The 23,194-nt window shown below is 45.4% G+C and overlaps 1 protein-coding gene across 1 annotated transcript in view; it reads right to left on the bottom strand.

Moving 5' to 3' along the window:
• LOC119373480 (uncharacterized) overlaps window positions 1-22,312 on the bottom strand; it is a 48,899-nt gene extending 26,587 nt beyond the window's left edge. The window contains exons 1-3 of the mRNA XM_037643515.2: window positions 22,165-22,312; window positions 18,114-18,243; window positions 13,346-13,491 (exon numbers count right to left, since the gene is read on the bottom strand). Of these exons, the coding sequence (XP_037499443.1) occupies window positions 13,346-13,491; window positions 18,114-18,243; window positions 22,165-22,222 (334 nt within the window). The 5' untranslated portion in view covers window positions 22,223-22,312. The remainder of the gene's footprint in view (window positions 1-13,345; window positions 13,492-18,113; window positions 18,244-22,164) is intronic.
• Window positions 22,313-23,194: the final 882 nt, after the last annotated feature.

Raw genomic sequence — 23,194 nt, 5'->3', positions numbered from 1 at the left:
CGTGTGGCGGCTGATAAGAACGAAAATGCCAACATATTTTCGAGGCTGTGTTGCTGAGATGAGAAAATTGGGGATGCTGAAAGAAGGTTTGCGGAACCAAGCCTCTATGTTAGTACATTTCCTCGTGGCCGACGAGAATCAGCAGATCGTTCCGTGCTTCGGGTACTGCTTACGACTAACGCCGTGTTTCCGTTCGCCGTTAATATATGTGGTATGTGACAGCATCGGCACTCATCAGAGAAACATCTTTCATGTCATGCCAGAACAAGAAAGTTTTCGCACCGTGTGCTTGCTGCAGGCACAACCCCGCTTCGTGGTACGAGCTTCAAAGCTGCATCGCGGCTACTCGCGCATGCCTGCGCTGCTGTTGATATTAGCTTGTTTATTAAATTGCGATAACAATTACATGTTAGACAGATAGCTCGTGTCGCGTCATTGATTTGCAGCGGACGGACCGATTGTGCTGGAGCGTGTTGTTTGTAGTTTGTTTTCGATGGTGGAGTTTAACAAGGTAGCGTCTGGTGGATGCTTTGCGTGCGTATTTCTTCACTATGCGTATTTTTCAAGCATTTCATGTGGTATCACTGCCAGGTTCAGACGGGTTGCCCGGATGTCCTGACCGCCCCCACCCTTACTTTTTTTTGTTTAACTTATACCCAGGAAGAGCAAAATCAGGTTCTCCCAAAGCTGATCCCCCCTTCGGAAGAATCCTCTGTACACTCCAGTTTGCTATGAAATGTTAACAGGTGCTTCAAGTGCGCTGGTACTTTTCTTATGAAACTAAATAAAATGCTGTTCCGGGAAATGTGCTACATTCTACCGTGGGTGCGCTACCGCTGGTTACGCGCTTGAGGCGGTTTCAGTCGGCGAAGCAAAACTGCCTTGCCGCAACGGGTTTAAATTGTAAAGCACCAGTAGGCCCCTAAAGCGACAATGTGAACACGAATATTCTTGGCGTTTCCTGTTATATAGGATCACATATCGGAAGGATATTCAATAAATACCAGCTGATCGGCATCTACTTCTAGGAGACACTACACTTTTCATGTTCACTTTCCACGTGCATGAGATGCGCATTTTCTGCATTTTAATCGCACGGTAATTCTGTACATAACATAGGTCGGATGACTACAACAGTGAAATAATATATTTCAAAGATAAAAGAGGACAACGTTTATTTAAAATTAGATGGACACTACGTCGGCTCGACATAGGCTGTCCCTCATGAATATGCTTTCAATTGGGTCAACTGCACTTTCTTACCGTCATCGCTGCGCCTAGCCGCGCTAAATAAAGCCTCTTCCCAACCATCCTACTTATACAAGCATGATATTCAGATAGCTACAACGCTTTATTCGCTACACTGAAAACAGACAGGCCAATTGTAACCTAGCGCAGAGCTTCATTATCGGCGACGGTCAGGCCTGCACGTGACTAGCAGTGTCAAACTTGCACCTTCTTCTCGCTGTGAGGCGGTTCTTTACACGTAATAACCGTCAACGTAAAACTAGGAAATGCCGGTAACGTGTACAGGCCCGCCTGACATTTTTATGCCCTGATTGCCGACTACCAAAGCGGATACAAGCAAGAAATGATAGCGGCGACAGCAATAGAATTCGGGCACAAGCCTCCAACATGGCGCCGAATCGTTAGCTTCGTCAAACCTCCAACAGATGGCAGCAATTTTGCATAAGGTCTATTGATATACAGCATATACTGGCCTTTAGCTTAGGAGTGAGAAATGTACCTTCTGCACTTCAGTGCAATGCATATTATTTAGTTTGCATTCCTTGAACATGGAACGTCGAATAGTTTGTGTTGTTGAGCTTGTAATCTTTGAACATGGGATGTCGCCAGAGCCAACGTTTTGAAACTTGGAGTTGTCTTCATAAAGGGAGCAACTGTTAATTCTTGATGTTGCCATCTTGATGAAGGCAAGTCTACTCGTACAAGAGTTGGCTGCATTGACATACCGTTTGAAGATTTTTTCGTCTCTTCAAGCCTCCTTCATCTTCCATCGAACATCTGTGATGTTTGTGCTGCCATGAAACTGTGGTGAAACTGTGTGGTGCTGCCATGAAAAAAAAATTGGGCGTGCGCAGGCACAGCACCATCGAAGAAAAATAATTATTTCTTTGTTAAAGATAGTGAAGGCACACTAATGCAATCTCAGCCAAGATTATTAATAGTTGCCGACTCAATTTTAATGTAGTAGTTTCGTTGCTGTGCATACGCACGATGAAACTCTCATCAAAAAGTGGGAAGCAACCACACATGCTCCAGTGTTCAGCTAACCAGTCATCACTGCCTTTCTTTATGTTTCAGTCTTCCCTGAGCCTTTCTTTGATACACTGCCCCATTTGCCCCACATAATGCTTATCCCATCATCTGATAAACGATGCCTTCTTTGCAGAGCACATAATGTGTCCTGTGATTCCTATTGCAGCCAAGTGAGTGTCTGGGTTGCAACCTTTTCATAGTTTAGCACGCTTATTTGAGGCCGTGAACACTATGCTGATGATTGCCCGACCACCAACCGTTCTTATATTGTCGGATATCCCGTGCAGGTATGACATAGTGGCAAACATATTTTGGCCATCACGATTAGCCATTTCTTTGGCCTGGCAGCTGGAAGGTGTTTGTTTAGTAGGGCTTCTGCAGCCAATACAGCAAGGGGAGCAGGATATCCTGCTTGCATCCAGCGAGTTCTTGAAATCACGCCTCGTCCACAAGAAATAGGAACATGATTATTTAGTACAATATGCAAGCACATAAGTTTTTAAATGTTTTAGATATGAGGATCACTGCGTCTTTCTTTATTAAATACCACAAAGGTTCCTTCGAATCTGAAGCCACTAACATATTAACACTGGCACATGATTACTAACACCCACTGGTGCTTACCCACGAGCATCCGGGCAAGGATTGTACCATATCAGGTTCCTGAATGTACAATTTCATTTGCATAAAAAGTGCATGAGCTAGTTATACGAACTGATGGGAAACAAGCCATTGCTGCCTCTTAGTTTCTCCCACTCAATAATGGTAGAAAGGTGCATTGTCTGACACTGCTTGGACAGTGGCGTAGCGAGGGGGTAGCAGACCGGGCCCATGCCCCCACTCGCCCTCTTCCCCGAAATGAATTTCTGCCTATGCCACTGTAGCTCGCTAACGCAGTAAAATTTCTGTTCCTATTACTTGTGGACTAGCCTTAATTTCCAAAGAACTCCCCTGACACAAGCAGGATATCCTGCTTGTGTCAGGGGAGTTCCCTAAGGATATCCCTAACGGATGGTTAGGGCAAGGTAATGGTTGTAGACCGACTGGTGACACGTGCGTTGAAGGTTTTCGGTGTTGGCAATCGAGGCAGGAGCGGACGAACTTCTGCACGTAACGGTACATCCCTCGCCAGAAGTATCGTTGTCGAATGCGGTGGTAGGTTTTGGATACCCCAGAGTGCGCGCATTGCGGATCAGAGTGGAAGGACTCGCATATTTCAGCACGCAGACTTCGGGGTATCACAAGTAGCCACTGGCGGCCGTTGGCGTTGTAATTGCGTCGGTGCAGTAGGTTGTCACGAATGGCGAAATTTTGGGCTTGACGACGCAACGGGCGAGTGGTTGGTGTTGCCGACGGATCAGTGAGCAAGTCTATCAGCGAGGTGATCCATTTATCCTTGCGCTGCTCGGTAGTGATGGTGTGAACGTCGATGGAAGAAACAGCAATGTGAGATACTGAGCAGGAGGCATTGGCGTCAGGCAAGGGGGAGCGCGAGAGGGCGTCGGCATCAGCATGCTGGCGTCCGTTGCGGTACAGCACGCGGATGTCGTAGTCTTGCAGGCAAAGTGCCCAGCGGGCGAGACGGCCCGAGGGATCCTTCAATGATGACAGCCAGCATAGTGCATGATGATCGGTGACGACATCAAATGGGCGACCATACAAATAATACATGAAAATTTACTACTTTGAAAATTATTAGAGAAATACAAATGCAGAGGTTCATTATTCACATAAAGGCCTATTCATACAGCAAATATGAACAAACTAAGATGTTCACAGAAGTAACCATAGCGTCCCAAATTTGACAAATTTTCACTAACGCAGCGTTTGTCGTGAATTTTTAAAAATGCATAATTTGCTCAGAATTCCATCAAATTATAAGAGCTATTTCTTCTTCACTTCTACTTATGCTAAATAGAAATATATTTGTAATGTATAGCTTCAGTAGCTGCCAGCATGGTTGCGAATTTACGAAAACGCACTCTTCGTAAGATGGTCGTCGTCAACCGGCGACGCTCGTCGAATTTTCCTGTGTTGAAAAAAATTTTTATGTGAAAACAAATTGCGATTTCGTGCTGTGCAGTCATATGTGCACAACATACAAAATTATCAGGAAAATCGGAAACATCAAGTATACACCTTTTTTTATCTTTCGTGGAATCGACCATTGTAAATGATGTTATCTCTGTGAAAACACTTGGGTTCAGGTGATATCTTAAGTATCTGCGTGATTTCTAGAAAAGTTAGTCGTGAGTTCAGCACTGCTATGTGCTCTTTTCTTGAGTAGCTGTGCTATCCTGTCAAGATGTTTAACAAGTAACAACGCACTTGAATGTGGATTCTTCTTTGTGGCAAAAGAGCGCAGACAACGGGACGAAGAACATACAGGGCACAGAGCTGACTATCAACTGATTTCCTTATTGGAAAGTCTGAGAATCTGTAGGCAGGCGAGCAAAAATCGAAAAATGGCACAAATGCTATCAAGTGACTCGGCCGCCCGGCTTTTTTTTGGATAGGGTTTACAAGATGCGGCAGAAGCCGATTTCATTAAAACATAAACACAAGCAAAAAATGGCAAAAAAGAACAATGACATGGTGGTCGATACCAAACTGATTAAAACCGCTAAAAGTCTGACATTCATAAATCAACAAAAACGAAGAACCAGGGTCTGGAAAAAAAAAGGTTTTTAAGCAAGTGACAGCAAGGCTAGAAAACTGCAACCACTAACAATAAAACAGAAAACAAAACAAGAACACAAAACATGTGACAACAAGCTTAGTGATCACAATTGAGGCTCATGGCAGCTAATTTCTTCGTCAAATAGTGCTAGTGATAGCGCGCTAACGCAAGCTGCTCCCCTTTTGTGAATTATGTGCGCCTCACAAATTTTGTGAGCACATTACTCCCGATATTTCATGAGAACTTGCACATTGTCAAGCAATGGGGAGCAGCCGCATGATGTACAATGCCAGGTTCCTGCCTGTTGTTGCTTTTAAAGATTTGGCATGTTCACCCATTTTGTAATTTATGCATCGTCCGGTTTGTCCTACATATGATTTTCTGCATGATAATGGAATGTCATAAATGACGTTCTTCACGCATTCAATGAAATGATTTCTGTGCTTCTTGTCACAGCAAAAGGATACTGTTTCATCCCTGTTAACTAGCGTGCATAGGGAGGCCAGATGGTTTGGGATGGAGCACAAAACCCTTATGCCTACTCTGCCTGCAGTCTTCTTCAACCTATGAGAGAAACCGTGAATGTAGGGAACGTCAGCCAAGGGAGAGCGAGTGTGCTTGTTTGGCTGTTATTTCTGGTCGTTCTAAGAGTGACGAGCATCTTTTCAGCTAGGGAGCTCAAAAGAGCACTAGGGAACCCCGTGCTCCTCGAGCGTTCCACTTGAATCGTAAAACTTGTTTCCGTCCACTGAGGGCATGATCGGATGAGGGCGTTTCTCATGGCAGAATAGCCTATTCCTGGAGTCATCCAGGAGTCATGCATGGAGTACCATTTGAGTAGCGAAAGGATGCTGTTATGCAACGTTACATCAAAGAAGCTGACCGAGCTAATTGGCCTGCATATGATAGCTGGCCTATCTATGACACCACAGCCCTCAGAAGTGCTGTATAGCGGTTTGTTTTCTTATGTTTTTGATCAAAGCAGTATTAAGCCAAGGCTATGGGGTTGGGCATTGAATACACGTGGATTATTCAAGTAAAATGGTAAAAATGATATCACTATTTCGAAACAGAAAGTCATCAATCATAAATTGCAGCATCTGTTGATGTGTTGCGCTAAGCTGTTCGCTTCAATGCCAAACTACATTTTCACACTCTCTCTTGCAGGTTTCAAATACAGCAACTGTACCACCACAACAGTGCAGCACAGGAGAGCCTATCGTCAGTGCCGCGTCGAGAAATTAAATAAAAAAGCACTTACTCCTGGAAACTTCTCGTATCATCTTATTGGTTTGTTTGTGATTATAAAACTGCACTTTCATGGGAATTGAATCAACTAGCCCCATTTATTGTCCCATTGAAACTAAATAAATGACAATGTAGAGCTTGTTTCCAAATGCCTGCATCATAGGCCTACAAGATTACTTATTGGCTTCAAAATACTCTTACATGTAAAGAACGCTGTTGATATAGTCATTGCTGGAAATGTTCTGCTGATATTTTTGTTACAATCCTCTAAAGCCTACACACTTTCGTATTGTTAACCACAAAAAGATTTATTGACCTGTGTGCAGCAAACATGCTGTTGCAGGCATAAGGCTGCAATACGCTGAAACTCATACATCAGAATTCTACACACTAACAGCAGCCAATTCCTTGTAGACCCTCATTAGGTGTGCATGAGAAAGCGCATTAGACTGGCAAAAGACAGTCTAATGATTCTGATAATAATAATAATATCTGGGGTTTAACGTCCCAAAACCACGCTATGATTATGAGAGACGCCGTAGTGGAGGGCTCCGGAAATTTTGACCACCTGGGGTTCATTAACGTGCACCTAAATCTAAGTACACGGGCCTCAAACATTTTCGCCTCCATCGAAAATGCAGCCGCCGCGGGCGGGATTCGATCCCGCAACCTTCGGGTCAGGAGTCGAGCGCCATAACCACTAGACCACCGTGGCGGGGCAATGATTCTGATGTCTAAAGACATTAGTCTCTTTATTGAAATACATTAATTTTTTTTTCTGTGAGATTAGCTGATGCATGCTCCTTGTGTTAAGTAAGATGCAATTTTTCTAGTTCATGAAGTTGACTGACGTTATCAAATGATGTAGCAAATTTTCATCAATAGTTGCTGCAAATAGCTAACATGCACGGTGGAAATTTGCTAACTTACAAATACTATTTTCCTGCATTTAGTAACTAAGTAATAACCGTCGTGGTAGTAATGTTACTAGCTTAGCTTACTACCTTCCAATAAGTAGTAACAGGAACTAGTAACTGTCATGGTAGTAAATTTACTAACTTTATGTTACTACCTTTGGTATGTAATAGCTGCAGGTAGTAAATGACATGGTAGTAACTTTACTACCTTGCCGTTTACTACCTGCAGTTACTACTTAGGTAGTGAATGTTGTGACAGCAATTTACTACCTCAAAGTTAGTAAGTAGCACTACCTTTTCTTTTATGAGTGTAGAATGATGTGTCTTGTAGTTAATATTGTTTGGGACACAATTGCAAGGAAAGTGCACACGTTCAAAGCCAAATTGCTAAGGTAGCTGGCTAGAAAATAACAAGTGGACTGCCCCCTTATTTGTTTTGAAAGGATAAGTTCATGAGATTCAATTAGCTTAATCTAATCCAAGAGCAGCTTTGAAAACCACTTCAGAGAAACTACTGCCGAGATCCTTTAGGGGGCCATTATGTGCACAGGTGCTGAAGTGGAACACGTGGAGGTTGAAAATTGAGCAATAAAGAATATGGCATGTATTTTAGGGTGATTTTATTTTTACCTTCGTTATTTTGTTCACACAATGCCCTATTACTCCAACAAGAGAGCATATAGGTGAAGAACCCTTGCAATGCATCCTATTGTATATGTAGTGATGCGTGTGCTCTGCAGGTGAGAAAGACAATGGGGACATCAATGAACATCAATGTCTAGTGGGTCTTTGGGATTTTGCCGAAGACATCATGTTTGTCCATGATGAACCGGCAGTGCAACCACACACGGACATAGGAAAGAAGGCACATAACACAGTGCTGTGTTTCGTGTACCTTTCCTCTGTGTGTGGTTGTGCTGCTGGTTCATCATGAAGGACAACCAACTAGCCCAAGTTTCAGCCTTGCTAGACATGTTTGTGCCTGCTATTTTTTTTTTGTGTCAACAAGCTGTCCTCCTACTCTTGTAGAACTTCTCACTGTCTTGTGTTTGCGTTGTAGCGTGACAATATTCTCTATATTTTCTCTCATGGCTCTAATTCATTTCATTGTTCTGCTCAGTATGCAGCTGCGCAGCAGCATAACATGTTCCTTCATTCACTTAGTGCACTAAATACTGGCATGGGTACTCGAAGAAATGGCACAAAATGTAACAACAATTAGCGGTGCCAGATGGAACACCTAAATGCCACAGTTCTACAGTAATGGGTGAAGGGAAGGGCTTGAAGCAGAGAATGGAAATAAGGGACCCATGCATACATAATTAAGTGCCAGGCTGGCACAGTGATGGATTTGGACTCGATGCCTGACTAACTTATTGCAAATATATGTCTCAACACTGCAAGGGAAAGGTCATGTTTTGAAATGGTACCAGAAAAATAACAAATACATTTCAGGTCTCAACATTTAGTGAAGGACAAATCTTGTACTATATGCAAATACCCTTTATGTGGCACAATGTCTGACAGATGGTGTGCCGTGGTAACTGCACGTAAAGGGGGCTGCACGTAAAGGATAATATTGAAGAATTGATCGCTGGGCAAGTTGGTAATCCATGACTACAAAGAACTGCGCGAAATAAACTGGCACAAGGAAGACGCTTGTCCGTGCGTCTCCTTGTGCCAGTTTATTTCACGCAGTTCTTCGTAAAAAGAATAATAGCTGCACATTTAGACGTGTATGTCTGCATGCTTATGTGAGCGCTATATGAGCTGCTAATTCTGAAAAAAAAAGCTGCAACACTTGCGCTTGAACTACTACAGAATGTTAATGTGTATAGCTAGTGTTGGTACTGGCAATAAATCTTGGATTCTCAAGCACAGTTTGTATTAGCTGCTGTACCAGCCAAAGCTAAGGATGTTGCATGACAGCTTATATTTAAATAAAGGTGCACGTAAAGCTACATGGTATGGAACAGGGGCGTAGCCAGGGGGGAGGGGGGGGGGCATTGGAGGGCGTTCAACCCCCCCCCCCAAAAAAAAAAATTTTCAATTTTGCTTGTGTATATATACACACAGACATGCAAACGCATGCACAAACATACATAAAGCATGGATGACTCCCCCCCACCCTGAAAAAAATTTCTGGCTACGCCCCGGGTATTGAACATGAGGGAGGTTGACTGGGACACGTAAAGCTCAACATTTATGGGTGTGCTATTAGTGTGAAAGCGTGCTTTTTATTTGCAGCTGTTATTTGCAATTATGACACCTACTGAGTAAAAGAATTGTTCCTCTATATCTACTATTTAGTATTTTGCGTTTGCATGTCGTGTCCCATGATCCGAATCAAGCAGGATGCTACTGACTGCACATTTTTAAGACAGGTGAACATTTATTCCTAGAAGTCAAGATTACTGCCCGAGTTCAGCCACTTCTAGCATTCTGCTAGTTTATACGTTTACGCGTTGTTAAGCTCAAAGCATACTCGACTGGATGACGTGGAGTGAAGTAATACTGGCCCTTGTCGCTCCGATCACACCTCGTAGCCAAGGAAAGAATCACTTTCACTCGTCGACAATGGGTGGGATACGAAAACAACCTTCAACCTGCTATGTTTCCCAACACAGGGCCTCCACCAGATCGCTGTTCGGCGCTGATATGTGGTCAACTGAGGCATGTTATAGAGCTTAACGTTCATGAAGCTTCAAGGTGCAAAACAAGTGCATATTTAATTTGGGGTTATTATTTAGATTTAACAGCACCTATTAAATATTAGAATGTTTCAAGTTAATCTTTGCATCATTCAGTATAATTGTTCACATGATCCTTCTGAATCCTTCAGGCCACTTCTGACTTTTGAAGAAATAGCATGGTTTTATCCTTGAAAGCTGGATCATATTGTGACTTCATTCGATTTCAAGCATTGCTATTTTTGATGCGACGCTTGGCAGGAAACATATGTTCTAACGGGTGATGCAAGCGATTTCATACGTGCTCTTTCCGCGCCAGTCATGCACTATACGTTTCATCGTTTGTGGAAGCCAAGGGGAGCATCACTTCCAACTGTCAACAACGAACGAACCACGAGAACGAACAACCTCAGAACCGCCGTCCTCCCCAGCATGACAATCCCACGGCATCGCTCGTCCGCGCCGTCAGCCTCGAGCTCGGGAGACTGCATTTTTTTTCTGCGAAGGCTCGTTGTTCTTTCGACTCAACAACAACGTTTCTTCATCGCCTATGCTACACTCGAGAGAGAAATGAGCGCGCCCGTTCTGAAAGCTGGTCCGTCGCCTCGTACGCGCTGCACTACACCAAACCCATCAGTTGCGCGAATAAGCGATTGTGTGTTTTAATCCGATTCTCTGAGATGAACCTCTACATAATACTGTCCGTATAAACGCACCGACATCAACGCGATGCTCGCGAAGGACGTGGGAGACTGTACTTCGCGAAGTAGAGATGAGATCAGCTGACTTCCACCGCCTGTACTGCGTCAAACATCGCAGAAAACTTTTCTTTGGCGGCTGGTTGCACATCAGGGCACGTTCGGCTGCTGTATGATGCCGGCAAATGGAAATGCACTCGGAAACGCATCGTTCATTGTTCACCTCTGTCTCCGTGCGGGATGCGCAAGCCGTCGGACGAGAAACATAATTCCACACACAAACTGACTGTGACTGCCCGCGAGGGTTCGCTTAAGGTCGTGCACACGTATACACGCGCATTATACGCGAACGATGCCTCTCATATATGCAAAATTATAGCGTTGTAGCCGATCGTAAAATCGTCCAAGATAACGTGAAGTGCATATATAAAGCCGCGGAAGTCCACCCAGATCGTGTGGTGCGGTGGCGTAGTGGTTACAGTGTCTGCTTGTCACGCGGTTGGCCTGGGTTCAAATCCCCGTGGTGGAGTGTGTGTGTGTTGATACGTGGTTTTTGACTCTCTGTGCAGTGTTCTTGTGATGTGTAAATGCATATTCATGAGTTGAAAGGCTGAAGAGAACAAAAGAAAAAAAAGAGGTACACTGCACGATCAACTACAACGTAGAAGAATTTCTTTTTTTTTTCTAAAAATTTGCGAGAAGTACCGCATATATTTCGACCGCATATTGAGCCGTATATAAGCCGGACAGATTTGACCTGAAATACCGCTTAACCACATCGACGGTATGCGTTACTTTAAGCGGTCACTTTTAAACGGCCTTCTGGCAACGAGATGGCCGCGCATAGGGAAGAGCCGCATAGATTTAGGCCGCATAAGAAAGAGCCGCTTAGCCAGAGGCCGTATAAAGAAGGGCCGCATGAAAGAGCCGTATAAGTAGGCCGCTTAGAGAGCCATTTATAAGCGTCGAAAATTTGACCTGCTTTCCGCCTTATATGCGTTGTTTTAAGCGGTCGTTTGCAAAGAGTGTACTCTGCTACTCTGCTCGCAGCCAGCATAGGGACAATGGGTTTGTTTAAGTCACAGCTGATAGCCTGTCGTTTCCGTTGAGAGTGTATCAAAAAAAGGCAGCAAGGTCATGGTGGCCAGCCAAAAAAAGACATTGATCTACGATAATGTGCACGACACAGGCGCTGCATAAGAAGTGAAGATTTATTGGAAAAGCATGAAATACTTTAACATAAAGGAAGGCAGTGAACAACCGGAGCGACCCCCTCGAAGGAAAAAAAAAGCACTGCTACAATAAACTACACAAAACCTTATCTGTCATGAAAGCTGACAATCACGCATCTTACAGGAAAGGGATCGACCAGAGTTATCGTCATCGTATGTTCCGCCTAGTCCGCCGCCCCTGCCGACGATGGCTGGGCTCCACAAGAGACGTAACTTCTGGTTTAAAGTATTCCGCGCTGCGAGAATCTCTCGGCGACTGCGCTGTGAGCGCGTCAAGTTAGAAGACGTCCTTTCTTCTAGTCCTTCGACTTGTTTGTACAACTTGCTTGTTTGCCAGCCAAGGCTATAGCGGCATGCCTGGCGCTAGAATGAGTGAACGGATGCGTGTTTCCAACTCCGTATATTTTGCAACGCATCGGTGACCAGCCCTGACCGCGTTTCCATGGCTCGTGCCAAATGGGTAAGGCTGCCTCTAGCCGCGAAAATAAGGAAAACTGTCGGATAGCTTGTGATTAGAACTATTAACGATCGCGCAGCGACAGCGATATTGATCGAAGGTGTAAAGCGCAGAATGAATCACGAGTTACGTTGTTGGCCAGAAACCTGGATCGCCTAGTAATCGTTCGTCTTTTGTTTTACTCATCCGGATAAAATTACTTTTGTCGGGAAACAGCAAAGTCTTATCTTACATTTAAGCTAGCAGTTACGCTCGTATGCACTAACCTAGTTAATTAACCTCGTTAACCTACCGTTTACTTTATCTTTCATCGGGCACCACGCGAGAAGACTGTTTTTAGGCAAAGTACAGGGAAATGCTGGCCTCACATTTCCTAAGGCATTGTGAGGACTTCCACTCCAGAATTCTTTTTAAACATCCTCTGTGTTAAGATCAATGAACTGATAAATTGAGGTGGCTGGCCGTTTCCTTCGCAACCACTAACGGTGCTCCATTTCTAATGATGACAGTACCGCCGTTGAATAGCCTTTCCTTTGCATACCCGAAGCCAGGCGCGCATTCATGTCCTTTTTTTTTCAACTGGCGTGAGTGTGAGGTTCTTTCACATGGTGATTCACGATTATAATTGCACTTATGCTTAGGATCAATGATAAGATTCACTCCATCAGTAACCTCGCAGTGAGCGTTCTAACTACAATTCAACAGTTGGCATGGAGGACTTCGTGAGTTGGTAGCATCCCACACCGTAAGGACATCGGCAGTTGAGGGGGGGGGGGGGGTAGCAGATCATTTGTTCATCTCTGCTGCATCAAACGTGAGAAGTGAGCAGCGCGCGTCAGACAGTGCACTGTTTGTCGTTGTATTCTGCTATTATTTTCAACTGACTCGCATTCTTTAGTAGCAACTGCAGAGTGGCATTGTCGCTGACCTTTATATACGTAAGCGTGATTTCTTTTGAAGTAAACTTTGTTGTATGACCCCCTCCCCACACCCTCTTCCCTTCTTCGCCCATCGCAAAGGCTGCGCTCACTTGTTCTTTTGTTTTCTTCCTTCCCCGAGCGGAATGTTCGGGGCAGATTATTCGGGGCAGCATTCGGTTCGCTATTCGAAAGAGTTTGTTGGAGGGAGAGAAAACTCGCTCACGTTTGTTCTGGTCGGTGCCCTCCGTGCAAGTGGCCTCGTAGCTCTCTTCCATGGCCTTGATGGCTAGCTGGGCGGATACCCGTGGTAGACCCTCCAGACATTCCTCGACGAACTTCAGCGTGCAGGCAATCTGCTTGTTGTCCAGCCTGCGTGTCACAATATGGCGAGAAAATTTATTTATTTATTTATTTATTTATTTATTTATTTATTTATTTATTTATTTATTCCGTCGGTCATCCTTACGCTGCTTACGTTTATGGGCTTCATGCTGCCACAAAGCATTACGCGAATGGTTATTGGCCGCGTGATCGAGCGGAGTCGCCGCCTGGCGGCTTCTGGCCGAACCACGCCTAGTGTGGATTGCTCCATGCGTCGTCCGCTAGCCACGTTGTGTTTGCACGTGCGCGTACGCCATGCAGGTCCTCAAAGGGCGGTTTGTTCTGTTGCATTAGTACAACTTTAACCGCACGTACGTATGTTTAACACTATGTAAAGAAGCATTTCGCCTTGATCAGCTGTATGTGTACTGTAATAAGGACGCTGAGTGCACTTTTCCAGAGTGCTGTGTGTGGTCGTCGTACCCTCCGTTCACGAGAGTCATATCAGTGTAGGTGCCGCTCTGTGGTCCAAGCGCATTGCAAAGTGCACTTGGCGTTGTCCTAAAGATGAGAAGTATTAAATCTCATGTGAATGTAGCCTATTAGCCGCTCGGTGGTAAAAAGAAAAAGGGCTCTTATGCGCTTGCGCGTTGTCGTTAGTTGTATAACTTCAGGACTGTCGTTTATAGGTTACGCGACGAGTTTTAGTTGTGTACGGTCCTCGTCCCACTGCAGAGAAATATTTCTGTGAGGTCACGTCTGAATTGTCCCCTAAACAGAACAGAAAATGGAATGACGGAAATCGCAAAACTGAGTTGCCTTGCGCAATTATAACTTGTAGCGGAATGTATACAAAGACACCCGTGTACTTAGATTAAGATACGCATTAAAGAGCCTTGATGGTCAAAATTATTCGAAACGGCGCACTTTACATTTATGTCGTAGTAATTCTTGTTTTCTTTACATTATCCTGAGCGCTTGTGTTGCGCTGTTATAGTAGATTGACGGAAGGCGGCGGACATTATTCGCATGAAAAAAACGTACTTAGATCCCGTTGAAATAACCGGGCCGTTGTTCCATTGCTGTCGTGCAAGTGATCAATCGAAGAAAGTTCCGTGCTGTACATTTACATTTGTGTACTGTTACTGGAATAAGAACAAGCGTGTGCGTGTTAGTCTCCGTAGCGCTAAAGCGTTGTCCGGCTTTCCTCAGTAAACCCATCAACTGTCCTACATTTCATGGAGAACTGAATAAGAAATGCGGATGAATATTTGAGCACGCAGTGCACATAGTGCTATTTGAACTCATCGTGGAGGATTATGGGCTTTCTTTTTGTTGGGCGGTATCCAGATGAACAAGAAGTAAATACTTAATTCAGTCGCACTACAGCAGTGCGTGGTAGGTAGAACAGAAGCTAAACATGTACAAAAAAACAATAAAACGTCATCCATTGCGAAAACGCCGACTGTTGCCGAAGGTGACCAACCCGTTCGTTGGCAGAATGCGCTTCTCTCACAAGTAATAGTAACGTTCGGCGCACATCGTGCATTAATTCGGGAATGAAGAGCGGAGACATTACCAGAAAGCTGCAGTGAACGCATTTTGCTTGCCGGAAATCGGGTCAAATCGCTCACAACGAAGTGCTGTTGTGTGTGTTTGTATACGCGCCGACAACCGCCTATCCACACTAGCGCGGTGGCGGTGCTGCCACCTGTAGCCCGATCTCGCGGCGAATAGCATGCGGCAGCGACGCGTGCCTTGCTGGTGGCGGGCATCTGTGTACGCGCGACGTAATAGTACACAAGTAGAACAGCGCCGGCGAAAACAACTGACCAGACGAGGAGAAGGACACGTAACATAAGGCGGCTAACAAAAGGCATGTCAGTAAAAAGGCTGTCACTAGCATTCTATATATCTACGACAAGGCAACTTGCAGTTGCACATGGAACAGGCCTTAATAAAAACTGAACGCGTTAAGTTAAGGAGCTCGAGCGCACTCTAGCTGGCGGAGTGCGTTCTTCTAAACTTAACGGTCAAAAACCAATTTCCGGAGACGAAGCGCGCTCTACGCTGAGACGGTGCACGAGAGATGACGCCTGCTACAACTTCCGGAAAAATGACGTGTCCCCAACTCTCTCTACTGATGGAGTCCGCTCTCCTTCTCCACTCGTTCCCACCGCCCCGTAGACGGGCGTGTTCTCAAACTTTGCGCGTTGACGCGGTTTGAGGTTGCTCGAACCGAAAATGACGTTTTCGATCACTACTTGTCAGACACACAGGTACGTAACCTATTCCCGAATAGTTGCAGGGAGGCGACTTCCCGTTGTTATGTGTACATACTTCTGCAGGTTCTCATGTTATACTGCGACAGGGTGCCTGTGAGAACATCAAGAACAGCTTGCCTAACGTACGTAAGCTGCCACTGCTGCTGCCTTCGTTGCCGCGCGTCGCTACACGAGCTCGTCATCATTTATGTAGAACTGCAGCACTTTGTTTACCAGCGACGCTACTTCAAAATGCCCGCGAAGTGTGATAGCGGGCGCAGAAGCAACATAACATTAGCCATGTGACGCGTTCACGCCCCCGAAAGCAGTCGACGGAAATCACCGTGAAAGCTAAGCTCCGAAGGCGTGGCACTCAAGCGCATTCGAGCGTACGCCTTTGGAGTTCCGAACGCGCTAACTTTACGCGCCCAATGGCTATTTGACTAAACGGCAACATGGCTTGACCGTAATGTCTTAAGTGTGTAGACGCCAAGCAAGCAGATTCACCGAACGACAAGCCCTTAGAAAGCGAGCATAAATTCTTTCTTTATTAAAGGGACCGTGGTCTTTTGTAAGGTCTCTTTGCAGCGCTGGGGATATTTACATGAGTTGTTTTACGGCGCAGCAGTGTAGAGAGCAGACTCAGCAACCAGCATAGATATGGTGGTTACATAGATGGGTACGGTGCGTTAGAGCGAGGTAGTATGTCGTCCGCCAAAAAAATTTGGTGTTTTGAAGGTACACTCATTGGTTAAATCTCTGGCAGTTAGGACAGCTAACCGCTAACCCATAGCCGAGTACATATAGTACTCTAAATTTCGATGGAGGCGAAAATGCTTGAGGCACTGAATGCGGCAGCTCCTACACTCTAAGCCAAGCAGCTCCTACACTCTAAGAAAAAAAAAGATTATCTGTAACTCATTTCGGTGAATCCTGACATTCCACGTACACGATTATCTTTAAAGGGACACTAAAGAGCAAAACGATTTTTCTCGCATTAGTAAAGTAGTCTTCCACGATACCAATAACACCATGCTTGCTGCGAGAAGACGTTTAATCAGCGAGAAAACGCGCGAAAAGAAAATACAGGTGGTGACGCCACCTTGGAATTCCCGCACCATTTGCCGTGACGTCACACATTTTTGACGGCGCCTGCTTGGGCCTACGTAGTTCCTAGTTGGTTAAATAGAAGTGTATTGTCCTCTGAGGGGGCCAGAGACTTGACATAGCGATTTTGTGGAAATTTCGTCGAGCCAGTGCCGCCAAAACACGTTACATGCCCTTTGAAGTCTTTTACGTCACGAATTACAAAGTTCGACGCGGAATTTAAAAATGAAACTTTGAACTTGGTTTTCTCCTCTAATACTAAACCTATGGTGGTGAAATAAACTACACAAGAGTTCTCCGACCACACTTTATCAATCTAAACCAATTCATTGTTTCTCTTTAGTGTCCCTTTAAGGATACACGCGAACTCCCTTGTGGGTCACTCGACTCTCCGAAGAGAGCCTAATGATCTGCAAAGGGAGTTGACGTGTCTCTTTAAAGAGAGTCATATGCGTGGCAAGCCAGAACTCGCAAAAAAAGAGTCAAAGGACTATTCTTGGCACGTACTCGCTTTCAGTGCCGCATACCTGCCCGAGATTGTGGCCGTCCTACGCGGAGTTTTGCCAAGCTGACACAGTTTCGCTGTTAAAATTCAGGGTCCTTCCACTATTATGGCGATGGAAGCCCACGAAGCCAGCGACCGCGGCTCCGCGTCCTGCGGCAGCGGCTTCACGTGGTGTTCGCGCCCATTCCCGTTTCTGCGCGCTTTGGCGTTCCTTCAATCCCGGCTCTTCTTCAACCGAGTGAACGACACGCGCCCGTCCCATAGAGAGACCGAAGGGCAAGGGCTGATAACAGCGCTAGCGCGAGCTCTACATCACGAGATAAAGGGGCACAACCATTAGTGGGAAGTTCTGCCGCCTATTATCGCGACGCTTGTGAAATGACATCGATGGTGGCCAGGGGAACCTGTGACTATGCGCGAGGGTCTAGGGGCTCCGAAAATTGTTCTACGCGACTTTTGTCTACAGACGCGATCCGCCAGAAGTTTGCTACGCACAGCTTCGCTTAAAAACGATCGATCACAAGAAGTTACGGGAGAACTTGCGTTTGGCCTAGTTGATGCTTACTGTTTGACATCCTGACAGCACAAAAAAGACGAGGACAGAAGGAGGTACGACGACACGGGCGGTATCTTCGTCTTTTTTGTTCGGTCAAGATGTCAAACACAAGAAGTTACTCACACACATGCATCGAGACGCTCCTGTCGTGGAATAAAGCCAGTGGACTGTTGAGAAGAAGTCACGCTTAACACGAACTTATAGCCTATATCGTACTTAGAGCCTATATCGTACTTACTTGCAAGCCTCATCGAATTTATCTTTCGCCTCGTGCAGGTACGTCCTCGTCACGAAAGGTACGTAGTCCGAGCCACATTCTCGGAGTTGTTCAATCTTGCAGTGAGGTTTCAGCTGTGCATGGGTGGAGCCTGCATGGATGGACGAAGAACGTTTTTACAGCGAAAGCTGTTATGAGATCATTTCAACGGCCGTTTTTGGAACCGCTATCGCACGAAATAAGAAAAAAGAAGGAAATAAGAAAAAACTTCCAGGGTGGAACGAGGTTCGAACCTGGGCCCTCTGTGGGTGAGCCCAGTGTGCTACCTCGGAGCCATGCCGCTGCTTGAAACTGCGTTGCAAAAAGACCCTATACAGACTACATGTCGGGAAAGAACCACATTAACATATGTACTGTAGTGTGGTCGAAGAGTAAAGTAACAGCCAGGCGTCACACAAACGCGAATTCTGTAACCGGGCGTCACACAATGCGAATTGCGCAACGAGTGGGTTTTTGAATGCTTCCAACCCATTACAAAGGCCTCTGCTGTAATTCTTCAGCGTCATCAGCCACAGCATCAACAAAGTGCACATAATGCCTTACAGGCATTTAGCGAGTACCACGGTTCTCAGCAGAATGACGAAAAATTGCGTAGTGGCTGCATCCCTATTTCACAAAAATTGTGATGATTTATAGCGTAGTGGGTTCCTCGCAAATGCACTTCTATTGGTTGCCAAGGAAGCCCATAAGGCCCTCATGATTCACTTCCTCAGGGTCTCAATAAAGCTAATTCTCACTCTCTCTCTCTCTTTCTCGCTTTAACGTGTGTTATAAAGCGTGGTGGGACAGTTAAATAATGACCGGGCGTCACACAATATGAATTACGTAACTAGTGGGTCGTTTAAAGATTCCAACACATTACAAAGCGCTCAGCCATAATTCTTCATCCCCGTCAACCGTCGCATCAACAAAGTGCACATAATGCCTTACAGATGATACATCGCTTCTCCGCAGAATAACGAATAATGTCGGGGTGGGTGCTTCCCAACTTCCCAAAAATTATGATTTGTGGCGTAGTAGGTACGTTGCTAATGTACTTGTATTAGTAGTCACAAAAGAGTTTATAACGGGCTCTAGAAATGCCACTCTTCCAGCTTTCGCTGTGACTGCGCTGCGCCTTCCGCGCAGGCCTGGCGTTTTTTCATTCGCTACCCGAGTGAAAGTTTCAATCAATATATTTTAGAGAACCATATATCACAGAGATGACGATCTTTAATTTTGTCATGGTTACATATGCAGCTATTGCAGCAAGGTTAGCTCCCGAATAGTAAGCCGTCTTCCATAAATCCTTTAATGATTCTGACACGCTGCTAAGAGTACGTGCACATCATACATCATGTTGCCGAGGTCTACAACGTTATAGCAGGCTCCTACACCTGGCATTTCAGGTGATGTGTCCAATATCTTTATAAAACATGAAAATGACTTATTTCTCGTTTCAGCTAGCACTTTATTCAATGGTGGCGGGTATATTAGGGTATGTAGGGGCAATGATTACGGTAGTAAGTACATAAGTTAAAGCGGCACCTCGAAGTAAAGTAGGTCAGTGGTGAATAGCATCACTGGCTCGTCCCCACCCGGCCATAAATGCGAGGGAAGCAGTGTCGCCGTTCTCGGCGACACTGCTTCCCTCGCATTTATGGCCACGCTCATGAGGCCACGCGCTCCCGTTTTTCAAGTCATATTGAGCGCGACTGTATAGTGACATTGCACGCCTGTCCCAGCAGTCCTGCTTACCAAATCCAAGTCCCAACAATAGTCTATGCCGTAACAAAAAGTGCAATGAATATTTCTCGCGCAGCCTAATGTTTCGAGCTTGTTTCGACGTGTATTTTTTTTCGGCGACTAAGCGCTTTCGAACAGATATCTATGGTATATTTTCTGATAGAGATACAAACGTGCCTTACGTTCTGCGATTTATTGAGATAATTTCTTGTTCTCACACTAGTACCTCCGTTCGCTTGCATCAACCCTTACCCTCAACGCGGTATCGCTTCCAAAAAAAAAAAAAGAAAACGCTTAGATGTGGTCCTGACATTAAACAAGAGGCACAGCATATGACGTGCAAATGCGAGCATTGCGCAGTATAAATCACACTTGCCTGGAGTTGCCCGTCGGCCGCTTCAGCCGCCGTTTTTGTGTAAAAATATGCAGAGACATGCATCGTAATGGTACCAAACGTAGCCCAACCGCATGCCATGTGTTTGTGCTATAATTCAAGCATAAATGGAACATTGTACTTAATGTGAGCTAGTAGCTGCGGGCGGCAACAGCGTCCATATCCACGCCTTCGACCGCTCTCGACACGTGTGATCCAAACTGTACATACAGTTGAATGGTTTTAATGCGAGTAACCGAAGTTTGTATGTTAGAATTATGGTCATGGCGTGAAGAGCGCTACAATAAACAAGTAAAACAGCGGCCGTAACGCATAAGTGCTGCATGAAGAATATGTGAAATAGACATGTTAAACAATAATAACATCGGCGTGCTATCCTAGTTCTGTCTGACGACCGCGTGTCGACAAGGAGGAAATATTGTCCTTTGGAAATAGGAACTCATCCTTGCTTCACACGGAATATCGTGACTGCTCCTTTTGTTGCGCGGTATGAATACATCAAACAACGTACGTTAGAAACATATTAAGAATAGCGCATTTCCTATCGCCCCAAAGTTGATCGGGCTGTTCCGCCCCAATTCATTTTTACTGCAGCCTCCGTTTTAGAGATAAGTTCGGGCATCACCTTAACGCATCAGGTGAGGAAGATGTGCGACGCGGCCGTCGCCTTTTCATCTTTTTCTTTTTAACAGCGAAGCAGTCATAGCAGGCCGGAAAATGTCCGTGGTCACCAGAAAACTATCATCATCGTCGATGGGTATGTGCCACAGAAATTGCGCAAATCCCACTACTCACCACTGGTTCACTAAAAATGAAGAAGGCAACAGTTAGCCCAAGAAATGTCTGCGAAGCGATGGCGGTGAGCCATAAAAAGGTAAAAAGACGCAAAAAAATGGACACATAAAGAAAGAAAAAGAGAGAGAGAGAACGAAAGTGATAGAAAAAAAGAGGAATATAAAAATAGACAGAACTAAAAGGTATAAAGACCTGAAAAGATAAAAAGCCACAGAAGGACATAGAAAGAGATAGAAACAGCCGAAAGATAGATAGAAACAACAGAGAGCAAGAAAGAAAGAAAGAAAGAAAGAAATACAAAGAAAATGAGAGAGAGAGAAGTAAAGGAAATAAAGAAAGAAAAACAAGAATAGAAAGATTGACAAAGAGAAATGGATACAGGGTGAAAGAAAGAAATACAGAGAAGCACATAGTAAAATAGATAAAGCAAGCAGAGGGAAAGTAGAAAGATAGAAATAAATAAAGAGAAACAATGAAGGCCACCCAGCTGCGCTCTTCCTTCAGGCTTGGAACCACAAGTTATAAGCGGTCATAACTTTTGTTTTTCCTTAAGTTTGTAGAGAATCTTCCCTCCATCTTTCATTCACTTTACACATCTTTAATACGAGATAGCTCGTAAGCAATAAAAAATAAATGCTCAAAAAATGGGATTGAACAATAAATAACGCATTCAAATAAGGAACACTAAGGCACACTCACATACCTGCCACCTATTATGCCTAACAAGGCAGAAGCTCAGGGCAAGACAGAAGCTTGAAGAGGTGAAAAATCCTTGAGCAGGCGATGTCGCTGGAGCGAACATTTTGACAAGTGGTATTGTCTTCGTCAAGGCAGGTTGCTGCCTTCGTCAAGTTGCTGCCTTGACAGAAAGAAGTACAGTTGTCGAAACGGTAGCTGCAGCGACACCCCATGTTCAAGGATTCTTCTTCTTTAGTATAAATCACATAACACACAGAGCTATACATAGTCTTTAGATCCAAATCGTCGGCTGGAAGTGCACAGGTCAATTATCGTTACACCCAGCGCTTTCTGTCCTTCTTGCACCGTTAAGATACTAGTGTACAGATATTCAAGTGCGAACTTCACCTCGCTACTTACCGATAACGCACCCCAAGAAGAGCACAAGAGCCACCACGCCGTTCGTAGTCGCCGACATTTTCACCTTACGTTTTTGCCGCCTCGTCGCCGGTCGTATCCAACTTTTTTCTGAGCGCCGATCCGGAACAGCGATTCATTTTAATACCTCCCCCCCCCCCCCCGCGTACGAGGAAAAAGGAAAGCGGTGCTCTTTCTTCCTGCCGTAATACGGCGTAAGAAAAGCGATAACAAGCATAGAGAGACATCTAAGCCGTGGAGGAGGTAGAGGGCATCCGCAGTGAGGCTGAAAGGCGCGACCAGGTTGCGATGACCGAGAGGAAATGAGGGAGGGTACGTGTCTATTAGTTTGTGTGGAGAACGTAGCAGTAGACGCTCTGCAGCGACCACCGAACAGATCGATGTGAGAAAGAGTATTGAGATATAGAGATAGAGAGGAGGAGGAGGAGGAGGAGGGGGGAGGGGCTGTTCGGCGTCTCCTGCACGTGTTGCGGGGCATTGCAGTTCACCTTGACCATTTTAGTTCGTTTATTGCGAGTCGTCGCTCGCGAGCAGCCTGGTTTCCCTGTCGCCTTCCTCCTCTAGGATGCGCTTCGCCACCCCGAACGACACGACGAGAAGACGAACAAAAAAAAAACTTAAGCAAAAGGACAAAGAATACGTCAGCAAGCCTTTAGCACATTCGCTGCGCACACACGCACTTACACACACACACAGAGAAAGGGGGCGGAGGGTTGAAACGGTGTTGGTTGAGCCTTCGGTTTCGTGTTGCGTGAACGTCATTGATGGGACGTGAAACTTTTCTCCGTGTGCCTCGGGCAGTAGAGACGCGTGGGCCGTGAAGTTGCAGTCCGCCTATCGACTGAAGATCTTGCGTAAGGTGTCGTATAATAGATTCGAGAGCGACTGTGGTTTCGCGACCGGGGAAGGTTTCGTTGTAAGCCAAACGGGGTGACTGCAAGGAGGAGGAGGGTCTGGGAGTGCGACCACAGCGGCGAGGGTAAACGTCATCCGCGCGTGTCTGGCGAGAGAC

Source organism: Rhipicephalus sanguineus, chromosome 11, assembly GCF_013339695.2.
Source record: "Rhipicephalus sanguineus isolate Rsan-2018 chromosome 11, BIME_Rsan_1.4, whole genome shotgun sequence".
In the NCBI taxonomy this organism is placed as follows: Eukaryota; Metazoa; Arthropoda; class Arachnida; order Ixodida; family Ixodidae; genus Rhipicephalus; species Rhipicephalus sanguineus.
The sequence above is the reverse complement of the archived record's forward strand: the minus strand, read 5'-3'. Positions and strand labels throughout refer to the sequence as shown.